General features: G+C 37.7%; 1 protein-coding gene across 4 annotated transcripts; it reads left to right on the plus strand.

The window, feature by feature from the left end:
- Positions 1-16,210: 16,210 nt before the first annotated feature.
- Positions 16,211-20,534, plus strand: si:ch211-133n4.6 (uncharacterized protein LOC797776 homolog). 4 transcript variants are annotated; one of them, XM_036145359.1, is made up of 10 exons: positions 16,212-16,356; positions 16,863-16,924; positions 16,993-17,019; positions 17,118-17,150; positions 17,744-17,776; positions 18,361-18,393; positions 19,038-19,070; positions 19,250-19,279; positions 19,395-19,436; positions 19,752-20,534. In XM_036145359.1, exons 1-10 carry the CDS (start codon positions 16,346-16,348, stop codon positions 19,961-19,963), a joined length of 516 nt encoding a protein of 171 aa, XP_036001252.1. In that variant the 5' UTR covers positions 16,212-16,345; the 3' UTR covers positions 19,964-20,534. The 4 variants fall into 4 exon arrangements, with proteins under 4 accessions (XP_036001254.1, XP_036001252.1, XP_036001253.1 ...); XM_036145361.1 differs by lacking the exon at positions 17,744-17,776 and having other exon boundaries at positions 16,211-16,356; XM_036145360.1 differs by lacking the exon at positions 18,361-18,393.
- The last annotated feature ends 1,991 nt before the right edge of the window (positions 20,535-22,525 follow it).

Here is a 22,525-nt window from a genome sequence, read left to right on the forward strand (position 1 = left end):
TCAGAGGCACAAATACATTTTCACTTTAATTTAAAGTTTAAATTTTTTGTTGCAGAGGGTTGTGCAAATCTTCTGTATGAAGTTGCACGTTCTTTATGTGCATGTTTTTTCTTCTACCGACTCGTCATGTTTATACAAAACATCCAAAAACATGCACATTAGATTAACAGGATGTTCCAATCTGCCCAAAGGTGCAGTGTGGATTATTTGGATGTTTCTGTTTTGGTTCAGTGGGTCACTGGCAGCCAGTTTAAGATGTCCCCAGCTACTGGTACGACTATGCCGCAGCCCTCCTGCAGAGGATCATACTTGTATAGAAAACAAATGGAGGGGAACATTGGTATTGGGTTTCATCTGAGTTCTTTAAAGACCTGCATTGTGAATGATTACAAAAAATAAATCTTATAGTGTTGCACTGATTAATATGCACAGAGATCATTGTGTTTTAAGAATAAAGTCTGAGATAGGCAGTGTAAACTCGTTTTTATGTCTTACTGAAAAATGACATGGCTGAAGTACTCTTTTCTCTCTGCCTGTTTCTGTCAAATAACTGTGAATGAAGGCAAATACGTGTTAAAAAGGGAACTGACATGGTTGAAAATAACAATATGAAAAAGGATGTTTATTGTCTGTGTGACCATGTTTTCATCTGTTTCTGCTCACTGTCCCCCAGTTTCCTAAGCACGCAACAGAGTGGAGTCCAGATTTTGAGACTGTGAAGAAAACCAAGGATGTTTTTTCTTTGGAGAAATACAGCATGAGGAGTTGCTGCTGTCCACATTTAGATGGCTCACCTCTCTAGGACACCGATGATGTGCCGAATCCCTAATGAGAAATGATCTTGTTCCTTTTCTCTTATTTCCTCTCCTGCCTCTGGTATAACTGAGGAAAATCAAACAGACACAGAGCTCCATTCACTTCTGCCAACATCAGACCACCTCCTCTTCCTAAATGATAAGATTAAAAACCCAAAGATGAGCCAACATGCATGCAGTTATTCATCATCTCCTTATCCATCATCTCACAATGCATCCATTAATCTCCTTCTCTTGAAGAAAAAAATAAAACAGGTGTTCTCCAGCTATTTTTACATATCAAATTGCTCCGGAACCTCCTACCTTTCTAACCTTGCCTACAACCTGAATACTTGCGGTATTTGTGCATTCACAAACACACGACAATCAATCTTGTTCCACTCCCACCTCTAACGTTCGAGACCGACCCAAAACAGGTTGACCAATCACGTTGCAGTATTAATGTTTAAGGTGGGACATATAGCTGTGACGAACGCAAGAGTTGCCAAGTCCACAGCTGAACCAAAACAAACATGGCAGCACAGGAGGACGCACACGTAGCTCCTGCTATCACATCTGTTTTGTCAGAATGCGCGACTGTCACTATCCAAAAAAGCATGTCTTGACTAGCGTAATTTGTTGTGGTTTCTCATGGAGCCTGCTACGACATTGTCATTTGATGCTGTGATTGGCTAAAACCAACCTTTGGTAAACAGGCACTAGGTGTCGCTTTGCCCAATCAGCTGAAAAAGTTCTGTTGAATGTTCCTTCTTTCCCCGAACAGATTTGATGGGAGCAGACCCAGACTGATGATGTGCAGAATGGAGAGTGCTACAGATTATAAATCTGGCTGGCATGGTTAGCTCCTTTCAGCCTGTGGCTAGATATTTAAAGATCACAATCTGTGGTAAATTGTTCTCCAGGAATAATGTCAGCTCCACTGCTACAGATATAATTTATTTAACCATAATCTAATTCCGTCAAATGGATCTTTTCTTATTTTCAGTCATTTCTTTTTTATTGTGGTTTGATTGTATTGACACTTGAACATACCTGTGAGAACTTCAAACAACTTTATCTTTTATAGCTAAAGGATTTTGTATGGTTATCAACTCCAGACAGTCTTATATCTCATGGTTCAATAATGATATTTAGTTTGGCCTCTTTAAACTAAGGGCCAAAGGTACTATGCAGAACTACAGTTTCTTGAAAAATAGTCAAATTGGGGATAAAGTTACAGACGCTGCTTGGATTTACATTGATACGGAATTTTCCTTCATCACTATTATTGTTGATTGTAGCGATTTCTTTGAAAGTTTGGTAAAGATGCCAAAACCTCACGTTTCCCACACTGGATAAACCAGTAGCAAATTCAGGTTTCTTTTACCCATAATTTCCCCCATCAATGTTGTTCAGGCCAGCAAGAAAGGAGTCTTAGTGCTTCTTATTATTATGGTTGATGGGCAACAAAGTGGCTTCAGACTGGATGAGTTGATGCAGACAGACACAATGAGCTTTAGTTTTATATCAGCTGATCCAGGATCAGTTTCATGCACAGATCCTGTCTGGTATGTCTGTAATTCATCCCGCTGATGGCGATCTGAGAGATGAGGCTCATTACTGTGCTGGCACATGCTCAAACTTGCAGACGAATGGCTGATCCTCATCCAACTAACATTTAAAGATCAGTTTGCCGTCATCCAGACAGCTAATAACAAAATTCCTGACTTTAATTGAAAATGGAAAAAACATCCAGTAGAATATATCACAAATTTGGGCGTTATTGTTCTGCAATACATCAACTTCCAGCATGAGGAGTTTGACCTCTGTCCTCACGGTCAGTTTAGTAAAACCCAAAGAGGTTGATTTAAAGAGACAAATAACTAAGAAAGATCACCATGTCCATGCATTTTTTTGTTCTGAGACACTATTGTCAGACATGGGAAACTTTGTAATCTTAAGAAATGTTCGGGACAGTTTGAAATCCAACTATGTGAATTACAAAATACATTCCTTAGTGATAGTGAAGGTAAATTTGTTCATGCCCTAAAGAGTGTTTTGTTCATTTTGCAGTTGAAAGTATACATTTAATGTTGTTATTCATTTCTGGGAACCATAAACTACAATTTAGTTCGTTATATGGCGCCAATTCACAACATAAATCATTTCAAGGTCTTTTACGAAGTCTGTTTAATCAAATCAATCAAACAGATGGTCAAAAAGGTTTTAAACCATCTGTTTTAGACCATGCAAGGAAACGCAGCAGATTTTCATTGAGTGATTGACTTGCAGTATTCACTCCTCCTGGATGAGCATGAGCAACCATGGTCAGTCGCTTACATTGTATCTTTGACTTTGCAGCAATCTCTCATACCAAGCATGCATGTAGTGACGCTGGAGAGGAAAACTCTCCTTTAACAGGAAGTGACCTCTAGCAGAACCAGGCTCAGTATGAATGGCATTCTGCCACGACTGACTGGGGCTTTGAGAAGACAGAGCACAAAAATAACACAAACACACTGATTCAGTACTAGCTCATTTGGGGGCTTCATCTAGGAAAGAAACACAACACTACTAAGCAGATAAACTCTGAGTCCATTTTCAAGCCTATAGGATGAAACAGGGCACATACCGGTAATCCCAGTAATGGCCCAGCCAATAGCTATATGTAAGAAGCTCACTGAGTTAGCAACAATTTTTTCAAACAGAAAGGTTGTATTGGGACACCCGACAGATTTGTTTCCCGACATATTTCCGGCACATGCCAACGCAGAAATATGTTATGTTTACGTCGGCTGCAAATGCGCAAGTTTGCCACATTCGGAATAACTTATGCCTGACAAGCGTTTATATACATGTAAATAGGATTATCAATCGGCATAAACCACCCTTCTCATTCTGAATACAATGTCATTCCAATTAAGATTAATCCAATCATCATATTCCGATTGGCTTGTTTTCATGATGCTTTTTTATTCCGAACGGCTGTTTATTCCGATTATGTTTGTCCATGTAAACATAGCTATAGAGAGGTCAGGCTAAACACTGAAAGGCAAGGCAAAATGTATCATCTGAAGAAGGAGAACACAAAGTTGAAAGTTGAAATAACAGCAAATAATGTAGAATTGGAATGTTGTAAGAGAATCTAGCTGAGTGACGGAAAGTGGTCTTTATTTCCTCCGTCAGCCGAGGCTTATAGCTGCATAGATATAAAATAAGCAACTAAGGAGAGGAGCCTGGTAACTACGATCTGCCTCCCATTCTACTTTTAGAAACTCCAGGAACCTCCAGTAAACCTGCAGTCTGAGAGCCAAGTTCTCTTCTAGAAACATATGGAGCAATCAGATCTCTGATAGATGATGGAGCTTGATTATGAAACGCTGTGTGAAAAGGAAAAATGTATCATTTGGCAATAACAATAATTTTGGCAATATGTTGTAAAAATGTAGCTCTGCGCATATCTGTCCATGCGGAATATGCCTCAAATACGAGTGGACAGACACAAAATTTACAAATAAAATATGAACGTCAGATAAAAGCAGATGAAAATAAAACCTTAGACTGACTCTGAAGGTTTTCTAATGGAGTTTGTCTTTGTCCTTTAGAAAACCTAAAAATAATGCAAGACTTCTTGATAGACCTGTGTATGTAATGTTGTGGCCTGACTGTGTGTCTGCCTTTGGTCCTTGCAATTAGTATCATCAGCTGCACCTGTGCTCTGCCACAGCACAATCAGCCTTACTAAGTTCACCTGTTCTGCTGCCTCCAACAACTGGACTTCCACAGTTAACCTGTGCCAGAGTTTTGAAATCCTTAGAGCGAGTAGATATCCAGTGTTCCTTTCCTGCCTTGCCAAGTTTCATTATCAAGTTCTGTCTCCTGGATTTCTCTTTCTAGCCTGGCCTCAGTAGGATACTTCATTGGCTTTTTGCATTATGGGCATGACCTAGAATAATCTCTCAATTTCGAACCCTGCTTTGCCCAGTGGATCTGTCTGCCTGTCAGTCCTCTTGTGAAGGACCTATGCCAGTTTCAAAGAACTTTCTTAAGCCTCAGTTAACCAACAAGTCACTACAGGCTGTGAGCGTCTAGCCCTTCAGCGTCAGGCGCGCTTAACCTTCTATAGAGGTTTCCCATCTGTGTCAGTCATAGGCCTCCTTCAGTCATAAATGACTATGGAATTTGTGCCATTTGAGCTTGTCTCACCAGCTGATGCCAAGAATGCGACGAAGACATTGCATGTGAAAACTGTTCAGCTTCCTTTTTTGCTTGATTTATGTTGTCCAAGTTTCACTTCCGTACAGGAGTATGCTGATGATGCAGGCGTTGTACACTGTCATATTGCTTGTAGTGGTCAGCTTAGGGTTCTCCCTGACATGTGTGGTCAGCCGACCCAGAGTCCTTGCAGCTTTACCTATGCGTTTGTTGAGGAGAGGTTGGACGATTGAGCCTAGGTAGGTGAACTGTTGGACCACTTCCAGCTGGTAATTGTCAATGCTGATGATGGGTTGGGTGTCCACATCCAGACCCATCACATGAGCAGCGGCAGGGCAGGACTGACGGTTGGCGGATTGGACAGGAACTGATCTGTGACTGGAGTGTGCATGGTAGGAAGCGACGTAGATTCCGGAAGTGATCCGGAAATGGAGGATGAAAATTTTGGCGCGGAGGATGGAGGGAATGAAAACAATGGATGGAGTATAGTAGAAAATCGGAAAAGAAAGAAAAACAGGAGTAATACATCTGACTCTGATAGTGAAAATGGATTGCATATGACAAGGAAAAGAAAAGAAGAGTTTAAGGTATTGATGAAATTTTCTACTGGGTCTTTCAATAATATCAATCCGCTGAAATTATCCAAAGCGATTAAGGAAATGATAGGAATAGTTGAAAGTGTTAAGAAATTAAGGGATGGTAGATTGCTAATGTTTTGTAAAGACAGCAGGCAACAAAAAAAGGCGTTAGAAATTAAATCAATCATGGGACAAGATGTGATTTGTTCAGTATCAGAGGGAAAGAAATGGACAAAAGGGGTAATTACAGGGATCCCTACTGATGTGACAGTTGAAAAGATTAAGAAAGGACTTACAGGAGGATCAGTAATTGATGTGAAAAGACTAAAGTGCAATCGAAACAATGAAAAGGGGGATAGCCTTTCTGTGATGATACACTTTGATGAGGATAAGTTACCTAGTAAAGTCTTTTTAGGATTCATAAGCTTCTCGGTAAGGCCATATGTTCCCCCTCCTCTAAGATGCTACAAATGTCAAAAGTTTGGGCATGTAGCGGCTGTATGTAGAGGCAAGCAGAGGTGTGCGAGATGCGGTGGAGAACATGAGTATGGCAAATGTGGGCAAGGGGTTAATCCAAAGTGTTGTAATTGTGGAGGGGAACATAGTGCGGGATATGGAGGTTGTGAAGTGAGAAAACATGCAGTACAAGTACAAAATGTTAAAATACAGGAAGGATTATCATATTCTGAGGCATTAAAGAAAGTAGAAAAGAATGTGGAGTCAAAAAATAAACAAAAAGAAATATTACAATCAAAAACGGAAAAGACACAGGGAAAAAATACAGAGAATCTGATGATTAAGAACAATGTAGCTTTTGTAACTTTTATAGCTGAGGTTGTGAATTGTTCCGCACAAACTGAAAGCCGGACAGAAAGAATCAGAATAATAATCAAAGCAGCTGAAAAATATCTAGAGATTGAGGGTATTTCGGTAGAAATGATTAATGAGAAGTTAAAGACAACAAATACTCAAACAGAATGTGGTGGTTCATAATAATGCTTTTAATATTTCAGTGGAATGCTAGAAGTTTAATAGCCAATGGGCAAGAGTTTAAAAAGTTCATTTTTGATTTGGATAAAAAACCAGATATATTATGTATACAAGAAACATGGCTCAAACCTCAGTTAAATTTTGTTTTACAAGGTTATATATGCATTAGGAGGGATCGAAAACAAGGAAATGGAGGTGGAGTCGCTACCTTTATAAAACAAGGTGTGGGATACAGAAATGTAGAAATGAGTGTGGATCAAGAGGTGCTGGTAATAGAAGTTTGGGAAAAGAAACAAAGTATTAAAGTAATTAATTTTTACAATCCATGTGAAAAGTTAAGTAGGAAAAAATTGGAAAATATAAGAGGTAATATAAATCAGAAGGTTGTATGGTGTGGTGATTTTAATGCACATAATTCATTATGGGGGAGTGTTAAAACAGATAGTAATGGGCTGATAGTGGAAGACATGCTAGATTGGGGACAATTGGTATGTATTAACAATGGAAGTGTTACAAGAATTGATGTGAATAATGGGCGAAAATCAGTTTTAGATATTACACTAGTGTCTGAAAATCTAGCTAGAAAATGTGAATGGCATGTAAGTAATCAAAGTACTTTAGGAAGTGATCACTATCCAATAAGGTGTCAAATTGGTGTGGATATAGTTCGATCATTGGTGGAGAGAATTCCAAGATGGAAATTTAAGGCAGCCAATTGGAAGCTTTTTAAAGAATTATGTAATAAAAATATGCGTGAAATGGTAGATATTGAAGACATTGAAGAGTTAAGTAGGAAAATTAGTGAAGTATTAAGAAATACGGCAGGGGAAGTAATAGGTAAAAAGAAAATTATAAGTGGTAGAAAAGCAGTCCCGTGGTGGAATGAAGATTGTAGTAAGGCAGTTAGAGAAAGAAATAAAGCAATGAAGAAAGCCAGAAAATCATTAGTGTATAATGATTACATTAATTATAAGAGAGCTCAGGCAAAGGTTAGGAAAGAAATAAGAATAGCAAAAAGAACATTCTGGAGAGAATTCTGTAATAAAATTGGTGAAAATATTGAAATAAATGATGTTTGGAATATGATTAGAAAGATGGGAGGGATTAGGAGAATTAATAATATTCCAGTTTTAGTTAGTGATGGAAAAGTTGCAATTAAAGATAGTGATAAAGCAGAGATTTTAGTAGATACATTTGCAAAGGTACACAGTAATGATAATATATCAGAAAGTATGAGGAAATATAGGGAACAGAAAGTGAAGGAGAATGATCACATATATAGAAAGAAGAGCACAACAGGGAGCAGGTTAGATCTAAAATTTAGTTTATATGAATTAAAAAGAGCACTGATAGGGGTTAAACATACTTCTCCAGGTAAAGATGACATTTGTTACGAGATGATTAAACAATTGTCAGAATTATCATTGGGAATGATTTTAAGACTTTTTAATAAAATATGGGAGTCAGGGACTATACCAGTGGATTGGAAGCATGGGGTCATAGTACCAATAGCCAAACCAGGAAAAGACCATTCTCAGCCAATTAATTTTAGACCTATTGCACTGACATCAAATTTATGCAAACTTATGGAACGGATGGTTATGAACAGGTTGATATATGAGATTGAAAGTAGAAATATTATGTCAGAATATCAAAGTGGTTTTAGAAAGGGGCGAAATACGATGGATTCAATCTTGAGTTTGGAAACTGAAATTAGAAAAGCTCAAATTAATAAAGAAAGTTTGGTGGGAGTCTTTTTTGATGTAGAAAAGGCTTATGATATGTTGTGGAAAGAAGGGTTGTTAATGAAATTGGAAAGGTTGGGAATTGAGGGAAGAATGTATAACTGGATTTCGAGTTTCTTGTTTGGAAGAACAATTCAAGTAAGAGTGGGGTCAGAATATTCTAGGATTTTACAAATTGAGAATGGAACTCCCCAGGGAAGTGTGAGCAGTTCTATTCTTTTTAATTTAATGATTAATGACATTTTTCATAAAATTGATAATGGAATAGGAAGGTCATTGTATGCGGACGATGGAGCTTTATGGAAAAGGGGGCGTAATATTACATTTGTAGAAAATAAAATACAAATTGCAGTGAATGAGGTGGAGAAATGGGCAGATAGTTGGGGTTTTAGGTTCTCGGTCGCAAAAACACAAGTAATATGTTTTTCAAATAAAAAGAAAAATCCTATTTTGAATATCAAAATGTACGGTCAACTGCTGGAACAAGTGGAAGTAGTGAGATATTTAGGTATGTGGATGGATTATAGATTACATTTTGGAGTCCATATTCAAAAATTAATAGAAAAATGCAAAAAAGGAATAAATGTGTTACGGTGCTTGTCAGGAGCAGATTGGGGAGCAAGCTGTCAATCTCTGAAAAGAATTTATTATGCAGTGATTAGGTCAAACATAGATTATGGTAGTATAGTTTATAGTTCTGCGAATAAAACCTTACTTAAAAAGATAGAGGTAATACAAAATCAGGCTTTACGTATTTGTTGTGGAGCATTTAGATCATCTCCTGTAGTATCAATACTAGTTGAATTGGGAGAATTGCCACTTGAACAACGTAGGATTCAATTAAGAATGAGATACTGGGCTAGTGTAAAAGGACATGAAGAAAATCATCCAGTCAGATTACTTCTCAAAGATTGTTGGGAATATGAATATAAAGAATTAAAAAGCTTTGGATGGGTAGTAAAGAAAGAAGCGAGCAGCTTGAGATTGAATGACTATATAATAGCCCCAACTGTTCCTATACCGGCTATTCCCCCTTGGATGTTTCCTACACCTCTGATCGATTTACAAATACAAAAAATAATGAATAAACGGGGAAAAAATACATCAACTGATATAATAGTACAACAATATTTAAATAAAGAATATTATTCAGTTCTACAGGTATATACAGATGGGTCAAAGGAGCCAGAGTCTGGAAAAACAGCAGCAGCAGTATACATTCCGACATTTAAAATAAAAATTGCAAAAAGAATATCTAATCATGTATCAGTATTTACTACTGAGGTTTTAGCTATTATATTAGCATTACAGTGGATCGAAGAAGTTCAACCACTAAGAACTGTAATTTGTACAGATTCAATGGCTACTCTGAATAGCCTAATAAGTGCGAAATCTGAAACTAGGCAAGATTTAATATTTGAAGTATTACAATGTCTATTTAGAACAAGGCAGTTAGGAATATTGGTATACTTCCTCTGGGTGCCAGCACATGTGGGTGTAGATGGAAATGAGGAAGCGGATAAGCTGGCAAAGAAAGCATTAAATCATCAGCAAATAGAAATGAATGTATTTTTAAGTAAATCAGAAATTAAGAGATTGATAACAATTGAAATTAGAAAGAAATGGCAAACGATATGGAATAATGAGTCTAAAGGAAGACATTTATATCAGATTCAGAAATGTATTGGAAAGGAGAGGAAAAGATATGGAAATAGGAAAAAAGATATAATTATTTCAAGGCTAAGAATAGGTCACACTGCATTAAATTACAGTCTTTTTAAAATAGGGAAACATGAAACAGGAAATTGTGACAAATGCGGAGATCCAGAAACTGTGCAACATATTATTTTTGAGTGTGCTGCATATGTAAGGGAGAGAATGAAACTAATTCAAGAGTTGAGAAGGATAGGAATTGATGGTAATTCAATAAAAGTGTTGTTAGGAAATGAGACAAGACAGACAAGAGTCAATGAAATATTATTCAAATACCTAAAAGATACAGGAACAATGAATAGGATTTAGTTGTAGATTTTTTTTTTTTTTTTTTTTTTTTTTTTATTATTATTATTTGCTTATTTCCCTCATTGATTAATTTTGTAGTCTTCCAAAATTGTGCACTCCACACTCCAGATCAGTAGGTGGCGGAAATGCACCTTTTACGTTGGCCTGTCAATCCGCCATAAAACAACAACAGAAGAAGAAGAAGACCCATCACATTCGTCTTCTTCAGGCTGATGGTGAATCAGAAGTCCCAACATGCTTGGGAGAATGTATCCACCAGGCGCTATAATTCTTGCTTGGCGTGTGCAGTGACAGATGAGTCATCGGCAAAGAGCATGTCTCTGATGGTGCTTCTGTGGATCTTTGTTTTTGCCCTGAGTCTTGAGATGTTGTACAACTTGCTGTCTAATCTTATGTGCATGTACACTCCTTCCATTGAGGTCTCAAAGGTATGTCTCAGCAGGAGGGAGAAGAGGGTGCCAAAAAATGTTGGAGCAAGGACGCAGCCCTGCTTGATGCCGCTTTTGATGCTAAACAGTTTGGAAATCCTGCCCTCATACTGAATGGTTGCCTTTATTTTGTCATGAAAAGATCTAATCACGTGGTCTAGTTTCAGGGGGCATCGGATCTTCAGGAGGATATTGAACAGCTCTTCCAGGCTAACTAGGCCGAAGGCCTTGGTTAGGGCTATGAAGTAAGAGAGGTTTCTGTTGTTCCTTGCACTTCTCCTAAAGTTGGCAGAGAGAGAAGATCATGCCACTGTAGTGTGTGCACTGTAGTGCATGAAATCTGCACTGGGAATCCAGGTAGGTACACTCAGCCAGCTTTTGGAGGTGCGCTAGCATAACTCTGATGTATACTTTACCCATAACCCTTAGTAGGGAGATGCTTCTGTAGTTGGTACAGTCACTCTTGTCTGACTTGTTCTTATATAGGGTGATGATCTTGTCATCTTTCATGTCTTGCGGAACGTCTTCAGTATCAGGCTTCTTAACCTTCTACAGAGGTTTCCTACCTGTATCAGATTCTTATAAATAAAACTGTTAAAGCACAATACCACGTCTGGTTTGACTATCAGGCTCTCTGTTTTGTCTGCGTCTTAACAGCGTGTGTACCATTGGGCAAAGCAACTTGTGGACAGCTGGCTTCCCAGCCAGCAGCTTTATGTGGGCCCCATGTAGATTTCTGACTGGCTATATTGGTACTACATTGTCTTGGCTAATAATCGGATTCTTGAATGGAGTCCACTTGGTTATTAAAGGGTATTTAAAAAACCTAGGGCCCTTTTTCAGCCCAGTTCTTAAATATATGTTTAAGCGCTCTTACATGAAGATCCTATTAAATTGTAAAATGATCATTGGAAAATAAATCATTGCTTCAATTAGTTTTCTCTATTACAATTTTCCCTTCAACTCAACATATTAAAATATACTAGGATATAGCACGATTGTGCACAACCGCCTTCTGTAGGAATGTCCTTATATAGCCTTATGTGTCTTCCCCATGTTAAAATGTATCACTCTGGGGCAACATTGGTGCAGGAGCTAGGGAGTTTGCCCTGTAACCAGTGGGTCCGTACGTAAGGAATTTATATGATAAGTTTCACTTTTTGAACTGAGCTACTGAAATAAATCATATTTCTTGAGATGTACATGTCTGTAAGTGTTGACAGTGATTTGAGAGGTCTATTACAGATGCTGTTGCAACAGAAGGGCTTAAATGAAGACAATTAGTTATTTTTTTCTTTGTCTGGTAAGGAAAATAAAAATTAGATCTGAATCCATAGCTGCAGATATAACATGCTGATGAACAAATAAGTTAATTGTAGCTTGTGTCTCTACTTGTATGTTGAACTTTTGAACATCTTTATAAAACATGGAGGAAAGTCGGTGTGTGCAGATCCAGAGATGAGGTTGTTCATGCCCACAGGTGAGGATTCTTTCTGACCAATCAGCATCTCCAGAGATATGACGTAACCAAAAATGTACCAGGTTGGCTTGCTTGGCCTTTCAACTAAACTGGAACAAGAAGAAAGTGCAGTTTGTTCAAGTTAAGTAGTTTCGGACATTAATGAAAAACAATAAAAGATTTCAAGCCTTACCAGAACATTGCAGAAAAGCGCTCTTACTGGGATTATGCAAAAACCGCAGAGCTGAAATTTGTGAAGCTTGGTGAAAATCTGGAGCACAGGCGAAGGAATAACCTGCCAAATTTAGCTGTGCTAACTTTTGTTTTTTGGGGTACATCCAGTCTTTGATAAATATTTTTCCTGCTTTTCTTCTCTTTGCTCTGAAAAAGGTTGGTTTCGTAGTAATTATTTCACTGAAAATCTGGTTTCAACAGAGAAATGTTGCCTACAGTCACCCTCTGTTCCATGAGGATCCGTCCTCCTGTGGGACATCCCCAGACAGACAGGATCAAGAAATGGATGGATGAAAGGATGGATGGACTGATTAATGGATGGAAGCTCTATAAACATGTAAATCTGACCTTACAGTGTTTCAAAGCTGCAGCACTGGCTGAATGAAGCTGTGCTTCTTTAAAAAGCTTCTTCGCCTGTTCAGTGAACTCTCCTTTTACACAGAAAGACGTTTTCAGACAGAAGAGGCTTTGATACACAAATACCACACAAGCCTTGCGGAGGAAGAAAAAAACCTTTACATACCCACCGCCCCTTGTAAACCCCCTTTGCTACCATTATCACTGTGTGTGTGTCCTTGAGGGGAGGTGGGAATCTCCGGGGACAGAATCCATTTTACCTGTGTTTCCATTACGCCAGCAGACCTGTACATATACACACACATACCATCCTATATTACCTGTGTTTCTTAAAGCTGAAGCAACACATATAATGTTAAACATGAAGTCAATAAGGCACCCAAACCTATACTTTTTACTCCTAAGTCTGCTTTAAAATTTGCTCCTCAGAGCAATAAAGACTGAAAAATATACAAATGAAGACACAGAAATTCCTCAGAGGTTGGTGACTGGTTTCTGATAACAGAGATACTGAGGCTTATTAAAGTTCAGGTAACCACAATAAAAACTGAACAAACTAAGCTCTTTCACTCGTGTGTTGTCCCATTTTTTTAAGCGATTGTAATAGATTTTTGAATTACTTTAAAAGGAAAGTTGAACTTAAAGTCGGGGAAAACCCCAGGAAATCCCCTGAAGTTGGAATCCTGACTTGAAGAACTAAAAGTTCTTACCCACTTTGATTTTTAAATTCAACATGGCTTAATTGGACTGCTAATACAAGAAATATTTAAAAGTAATTTTTCCAAACTTTATATCAAGTGCATAGTCTTTGAGGCTCCAAGTCAAGTCTCTAAAGACTGAAATAAAGGCCTTGTACATCTACCCAAGTCTATATAAATGCAAATATCTCCCCCACATTGTTTTTTTTTTAAATAACATTGTACACACAGGATTGTTTTTTTAAAAAAGTTCTCATTGTTTTAAACATTCCAGATGCATAGCGGATAGGCAGTGTACCGTAAAACTAAAACCTATGTCAGCCAGTAAGAATCTTTCAAAATAATGGTGCCGTTGAACGAGAGAGAGTTGGTGTAAAACAGCTGACATCCAAAGGCTCTCTCTCCTTTGCACCTAAACTATTGGAGCAGTTGGGCTTTTTTAAACTAACAAACAAAAAGCGTCGGAACCAACTGTAGTGTTTATAACGTTCCATGCATGCTTTTACTTGATACCAGGGTGAACAGGAAATGCTGTGTAAATGCAGTGGATGTCAGTAAACGATTGGAGAGGCACAGAAATTTTGCACTTAAAAAAATAAACATTTAAAATGTTGTGTTAAAGTTTTGTTATTCAGTTATGAGAACATAAATAAAAATAACATTTTCTGTACAAGCTAGCATTAGCAAGGGTAGTGACATGTATCTGGCTCCAGATGTCACTTTCATGGCCCAACTATCAGTGACCTCTTCCAGGTAAAACATGACAAATACTTGCTGTAATGGCCTAACATTGTATATAACTATAAATCTTATTCCGGACCTTAACATTAATCACAAAATAACAAAAATGTAGCAACTTTATAAGTAGCTAATCTCTAAGCTAATGTCTTTTTGGTATTCTATGCATAGTCTTGAAGCAAGATAATTTCGACAGGCTTTTCTTCAGGCATGTATAAATTGACAGCAATCCCTGTACCAGCTAGAATGTGTTGAGTGGTAGATGCATAAAATGGCATGCATGCTCATGTACGTGTGCTAGCACTAGTGTTGCGCCGATACCGATACCAGTATCGGACGGGGCCCAGATCCAGCACTAAAATGGTGGTATCGGTATCGGCAAGTACCAACAAATAGGCACCGATACCATTTTGATGTTTGTATGTCACTTGAACGCAGCCTTTTCTCTCCCGACTACTATTATACATGTTATATAAGTTCATGACAGTTGCACTATTCTCACATTTGAGAGCCAAAAGTTTATTCAACTGCTGTCACCCCTTCCAGGTAGGCAATAAAAAATTCTACTACCCCAAGTAGTAAGCAGTTCTTCATATATACACACACAAATCAGTTTCAAACAGATGGTATCGGTATCGGCCGATACTGCAAGGCCAGGTATCGGGTATCGGGGCCAAAAAATGGCATCGGCGCAACACTAGCTAGCACATGAATGTGTCTGTTCACATGCTATGGTGACAGTTTAACCTTGTTACTACATAAATGGATACATCCCACTCGTTTTCTGACTTGACATGGGAACACAGATTCCATCAGATGTGACATAATTCCCAATTGGAGTTCTGACTTCTGAGGTAAACGGTACACACCAGAAAGATGTGAACTCTGACTTGAGAGCTGAAGGTTGATAATTGGGGGTAACTCATAAACTTGTGCCATTAGCGTTTCTTTGATGGATGTCTTGTTTATTAAACTACTGGATTAGGGTTGGCAGATAGAATCTATCTTTACACCAATACAGTTAAATGTAAAGAAACTGACTGTTAAATGTGCTTGTGATTGAATATCAACAGAAACTGAAAAAAATGGACAACGGTCTGTATACACTAAGCTTCACATTTAGTAGCTGATTCAGAAACTCACAGGTTACAACAACAATGACCACTTTCTCTGGTCAGAACTGCGGATCCAATCTGAATTGGCCTCAGTCTATAGAGCTTTGAGCTCGTAGTGGATTTGGTTCCAGGTGAAGCATTGTTGTTCTGCTCTGTTTGTTCTTCAGGTTCTATCAGAGGATCTAAGTTGGTGAAACTTGAACTGCTAGAGTCCACACTGAGTGTGTTTGTTCGAGGGGGATTCCCTTAACTGAGGACGCCAGGAAATTCCACGGACACTGTGGCTGTATATGTTGCCCCTCAATTGTTGTGAGGACCACTCTGTGTTTCACGTTGAACTTTGATGTACTGTAACACCAAGAAAACATCCATCTTGTTATTTTTTTAATTACTGACATACTACAAAATAGGAAAAAGTCTCTGTCATGGAGGTTATTTCACTGTTAATCAGTAATGTGTTTCTGACTCCTTGTGTTATTGTGTAGACGGTGAGATTTGTTAAATGGCAATGCTGACAATAACATTTTCCACAAAAAGTAAAACTTTAATCAGGACTATGTTTTAAATTATTACAGTGTATTAACACTGTTCAATTCATATAAAGATGCCAGAATCTCCTTTTTTTCCGTTCATGAAATAATTCTGTCAGACACAGTCCTTTCACATAATGAGGGTCCTAAAAGTCTTCTTCGGCTCCTTGTGTTAGGCATTAACACAGAAACTTGAAACTCACGCAAAAACACACATGCATAATACACTAACACGTACACACAATGAGCACGCACATTGGTCCGTCCTCTGTTCAGGTGACATTTAGGCCGATATATAAACCACTGGCAGGTGCTCAGAGTCAGAAGATTCCTGCAGTGCAATACTGAAGTACTGTAACACTTTCCTGTTTGCTAAGCTGAGCTTTTCAGCTGCCTGCCTACCTGTCGCACCCATCAGGGACCCATCTGACCTCAAAGCATCATGCTCACCAGGTATGTTGATGCAGCACAATGTATATATTTTTTTGACTAATAGCACTGTAAAACATGTACAGGACCGAAAGCACAAACATGCAAATCTGTAAAGACACAATAAGCAAAAGTCTGCAATCGCAACAAGTCAAAATATGCTGGGAGGTTTGTAAAAAATGTAATTAGAGAAATATCCTGACTTTTATTCAGGCTAGTTCTTTGGAGTAATGTTTTAGTCTGGTTTACAACGTTCATTTTTTTTTTTTTTTTTAGGTAAACAGATAACTTGATTTTGCCTGTCTGCACACACTACTTTATTGTAGTACTGTAGTTACACTCCAGTTTGATGAAGTTTTTTTTTTGTTAAATTGTCAAATATCTAATTTGTCTACTGGTAAATTTTTCAGATTATCATATAATATTTGCTCCTTATAAAAGTCCTTCAGACTTGGCAAATGTTTTCCATAAATGCTTTTAAAACAACAGAAAAACTGCTCCTCAGTCTAAATGCTTTGCTTGTGTTGCAGGAAAGTTATTCTTCTGTTCTCTCTGTGTGTCCTGCTTGTAAAGGGAGACTTTGACACCAATGGTAAGATTGCTTTCAGCCAAAACATGATTTAAGATTATCGCTGTTTAACCCAGTTTTATGATTTTCAGATGTGGGAAGTCAAGCCATATCCACAGGTAAACATAATCGATGTGTTTTCCATCATTTCAATATCAAGTGTACTGAAGCTGTTATGACATGTCTTTAACAAATCTATCTCTAACTTGTTTGTTAGATAAAGATTCATTGTCTGATGAAGCTCCTACAGGTCAGTAACAAACTGTTATCCTGAATAACCTTGCAGGTTTAGTTTGGTGTGGTTCTTTTTAAAGTCATTGCTTATTCTAACAAAAATTAATAAATTAAATAAAATAGTGAAATAAAAGTATAAAGTTAGAAATGTAAAAAAGTAAATAGGGTTAAATCTTCTTTATTAAACTATTTCCAATTTATTTGAAGCATACTGATTAATTCAGACTGTAAACCACCATATACAACATCTTGAATAAATAGTTGTATGTCATCGGCATATTATCAAATCTTATGTTAAAGTAAATGAAAGTTTAATATTGAAACATATTACCAGCAAGCATTAAAAAGTTATAAGTCTGGTTCCTTTCAATCACAGCTAAAAAAGAAAAGATACAAGCTGTACTTGGATGGAACAAAAATCATGTTTTAATACAGGTTAACATGAATTTATTGACATGTGAACTGATCAGTTAGGTTTGAATTGTTCAGAAACACAAAATAATTAAGTTGTTGACTATTAGCACAACTTGAAGTCTACAGTGCAACGCTAATTTAGTCATTGTTAAATAGAAAAATGTTGCCACTCAACTCTTTTTCTTGATGTTTCAGAGAGCATGAACGTTGTCTCTCCTGACCAACCTGGTAAGAGTTTTAGACACCTTTGCTTATTTTATCAAAGTGATACCTAATGCAGGTTGGAATATATGGTCGAGTTTATGACCATTATACTCTGCATATACTGCTGGATACTCTGAATAAATGGAAAAGTAAAGTAAATAGATATCATCCGTTGTTTCCTCAGTTTGGGAGACAAATTCCAGAGCTAATATCAAATCATAAATAGCTGTAAAATGTCTTAACTAAATGGAGGACATTAGGCATAATTTCCTTTTACAGATGTTACTTCTGGTGAATGTAATAAAATGAAAATGTTATACATGACACAAACAATTTCGAACTGTGATTATCCATACCTCTATGAAAACCAAAATGCCTGTATCCAATCATACCCCTACCTCAAGATGGAACCCGTTCAGGGATTTAAACAGCAAAGAAATATGGATTTATTTGATTTAGTTTATGCAAATAAAAGCAACAAAATGCTGTGCATCAACGATAAATATTTCCTCTGGTTATTATTTTATTTTATTTTATTTATGTTTTGTTCTAATTTTTTGCATAAACATATGTACGTATAACATGATTCTTAAAATGACTTGTTCCAGATGAATCACAGTATTACGCAGGAGGACCATCAGGTATGGAACATGTTGTTTAATATAATTTGAAACAGCAAAATGATCTGTTTCTTGCTGTAACATTAATGGAAAACACAGGTACATGGTGGTTCATGAGATTAATGATGCTGTAACTGAGAGGTGCTACCATATTTCCCTTTTGCAATTTCCTACCTCTGTGGTGTTAATGGTGTCCTAAAAAGGTGATCCCCTGCCTAGGGGATGTTTTTTTTTTACCTCCTTTGAACAATGATGACTTCAATTAATTTATAATCTACTCTTGTCTGTTGTGGAGATTTGTGTTTATGTGACTCCAATAAATTATACATATTAGCAGTTAGAATAGTCAACCTTCCCAAAGGGAAATCAGAACCAAAATAAATGGAAAAGGGTGTAATACAATGCTTTCAAAAACTAGTATAGTATTGAATTGAGGCACAGGTAAGATTCAAAGATTTGTATGATAATTTTGCTCCATAATTCAAATAAATTGATATGCAATGGTATAAGTACACAGGAACAAAAGGGTTTGGAACAAGAAATGGAAGTAGAAAGGGATGCAATATTAGATGCAAAATGACGGTACAAAACTCACACAGAGCACCAATTGACCTATTAACCAGTTTACCTGTTCATGTATTTCTGTTCTGTTGATGGGTTTTTAGACACCAGCAGTACCAGTTCAGAGACGGCAGACAGTAAGACCATTTCTCTGCATCTTGAGATATGGAAATAGTTACACCTAGTTAATCTATACATCTAACCAAAGTTCTATAAATGTGTTCAGTCCTTAAATCTAAAACACCCTCTTAGGATTTCAACACTATTCATTCAATTATTTAGCCATTAATTTAATGTTTATGCTTCCTTTATTTAGCTCCAGCAGTAGATCAAGTATCAGCTCATGGTAAGATCCACATTGATTTGTTATAATTTTGAGCGTGACTAAACCTTTAAATCTGTTTGTGTTCATTGTTTATGTCACCTTCTGATTAGTTTATGAATTAACTGTTTGATTTCAGAGCCTGTTGCAGCCTCCCCAAGCAGTGCAGAGGAAGAGGATGGTGAGAGGGACATACACTGAGCATAAGCTTCTTTAAATTGCCCTCCACCCTCTCTGTATTTCAACTTTCATCCAAAAAAAGAGATATTTTGCCGACAAGCCAGAGGGTAGTGTGTATTTACAAATGTAACCCATGAGCCCCACTGACCACTACCCTGTACACTGACACTAACCATAACACAATAAACAATTTCAATTTCACGGAATAACAGCAGAGGGGGTTGTGTAAAAAAAAAAAAAAAACTTTTAATATGTTACTGTTTTTGCCATGACATTTTTAATTTATTTATATACCATATTATTTTTTTCCTTGCAGAAGAGAAAGGTAATGATTCAGAAGAAGGAGGAAAGAAAAAGTTCAGCTCTCGTTCAGCTAAACCTCAAAGCCCCGCCCACACCAACCAGAGCCCCGCCCACATCATTCAGATCCCCGCCCTCCCACCTCAGCCAGTCGCCCCCCAGCCGAAAACTTTGCCCAGGACTCGTTCGTCTAAGAGACGATCCAGGACCAACCGCCGACAGATATAATAACCTGCATAAAACAACCCTCAAACATGTAATCTGTCCCCCACAGATTCACTCAGTAACTACTCTGTACTGTTTTGATCACTGAATATTGAAGAGGAAACTCTTCAGTGCTTGGGTTCATGTCCACCTTTAGACTCAAAAGTTAAAAACTATCATTATGCAGACTCCCAGGACAGTTTGATCGGTCAGACGACCTCAGTCTGATGTTTGTGGAACAAACATGGGTTTCAAACACAGCTGTGAAACATGAACTATATATAAATACATACACACTCCTTGGCCCCAGATATATATATTTTACCTTCTTTGTAACGACTTCAGCTTCTGGACTCCAGCAGACCTCAGAGTATTAAACTCTTTTCAGTTTATTGATTTATTATTGTTATTATTATTATTATGCTTATACACATTTGTTAAACATTTAAAAAACATGCCACTTTTTTCCTTTGTTCCTTTTATCATATTTTAATTAAGTCAAACAAAATCCCTCTTCCTATCAGAAACAGATCATTATGTGCTGTAAAATGAAAAACATTGAAAAATGAGCTGTAATAAAAATCTGATATGTGTATATTGTCTTTTCTTTATATAAAAAAACAAGAACAATAATTCTCCTGCTGTTGGTCCAAGTTTCAGGGTTGTTTGAATCTGAACTTTGCTTTGTTGAGATTAGGACCGTGTTATTGTTTCGTTGGCTATTTGGACTCATCTCCCTAAGGAAATAGTTATTCCTCTTCCCTTACAGTAATTGTAAAAGTTGTTTTTGGACACACACACGCACACACACCCACAAACGAAGAGAAGAAGCATCTTACTATTATGGTTCTTGATTGAGGGCTGACCATGTTCAGACCCAATTGTGCTGCAACTGCAGTTTAATTAAATCTCTGAACCAGGAAAGCTGTGCTTTGGTGGTATCTATATCCTCTAATAAACTACAGGGACGCACTGGGAAGGAGGCTGTGAAGAGACTTTCCCTGATATGTTTATCATTGCTTTCAATTCAATTCAATTCAATTTTATTTATATAGCGCCAATTTATGAAACATGTCATCTCGAGGCACTTTACAAGGTCAAATTCAATCATATTATACAGATTAGTCAAAAATGTCCTATATAAGGGAACCAGTTGATTGCTTCAAAGTCCCGACAAGCAGCATTCACTCCTGGAGAAGCGTAGAGCCACAGTGGGGAGTCGTCTGCATTGTCCATGGCTTTGCAGCAATCCCTCATACTGAGCAAGCATGAAGCAACAGTGGAAAGAAAAACTCCCCATTAACAGGGAGGAAAACCTCCAACAGAAGCGGGCTCAGTATGAACGGTCATCTGCCTCGACTGACTGGAGGTTAGAGAAGACAGAGCAGAGACACAACAAGAGAGACAAAAAAGCACAGAAGCACACATTGATCCAGTAATCTGTTCTATATTAGATGGTAATCTAATATAGATCTGTCTTCCCTGGATGATGTCACAGTTAACAGAACGTCAGACCAGGTGTACCTACTATGAAGAAAAAAGAGAGAGAGAACAAAAGTTAAAAGCTGAAATGACAACAGTCATTTCAATGCAATGCAATGCAAAACTGGAGAACAGTAGAAATCAGTAGAGTGAGAGAAATAGACCCTTATGTCCTCCAGTAGCCTAAGCCTATAGCAGCATAACTATTGAGGTAGCTCAGGGTAACATGAGCCACTATAACTATAAGCTTTGTCAAAAAGGAAAGTTTTAGGATTGTTCTCAAAAGTAGACAGGGTGTCTGCCTCACGGACCAAAACTGGGTCTGTGAGACTTGTCTTTTGTTCTTTATAACAGTGAAGACAAAACATTTATCCTAGTAGTTTATGCAGTTTATGAATATTACTATGTACACAATGTTGCATCCTGAAAAGAAAGAAATCTTTATTTGTCATTGCAATTGTGCATTCCAACTTAATATGTCTTCTGCGTTTGATCCAGCAAGAGCAGTGGGCAGCTTTTACAAGGGCCGTTGGTAGCAGTCTGGGGCTAAGGGTATTGCTGAGGGACCCATTATAGTGGTAGTCTGTGGGGATCTAACTGGGTACTTGCAACCTTATCTAACCACTAGGCTACCACTCCCCAGAATATGCCTAGGTCCAATAACTAACATGAAGAAGAAGTGAGCACCATGTCATAGCAAGATTTTTTTTGGATTTAATTATCATCTAAAGCTTTGTGTAGGGCAGGGGGCAGGAATTGTTTCTGGGGCGACTGTGGTGCTGGTTCAAACCCCTGCTCCGACCGTCTCAGTCATTCTGTTGTTAGGCCAGAGACTTGCCCTGCTTTGCCTGCTGGCTGTGTGTTGGTGGCAGTGGTGCCTCCAGAAATGTTTCGTAGGGGTGGCCACATGGAGCCACTTAAACTCTTGGGGTGGTGCTGAAACTAAAAGCCATAAGAATTTTATTCTGCTGTTGTAGTGGAGCTGCTTGTAGAAAACTATCAGAAAGACTTGAGTAAACGCTTGCAAATATCTTTTGGTTTGTAATGTTTTTATTTTTATTTTTAATGTTCCTAATGATCTAATGTGCATAGACCAGTAACAGT

The sequence above is a fragment of the Fundulus heteroclitus genome, chromosome 13 (assembly GCF_011125445.2).
Source record: "Fundulus heteroclitus isolate FHET01 chromosome 13, MU-UCD_Fhet_4.1, whole genome shotgun sequence".
Classification (NCBI taxonomy): domain Eukaryota; kingdom Metazoa; phylum Chordata; class Actinopteri; order Cyprinodontiformes; family Fundulidae; genus Fundulus; species Fundulus heteroclitus.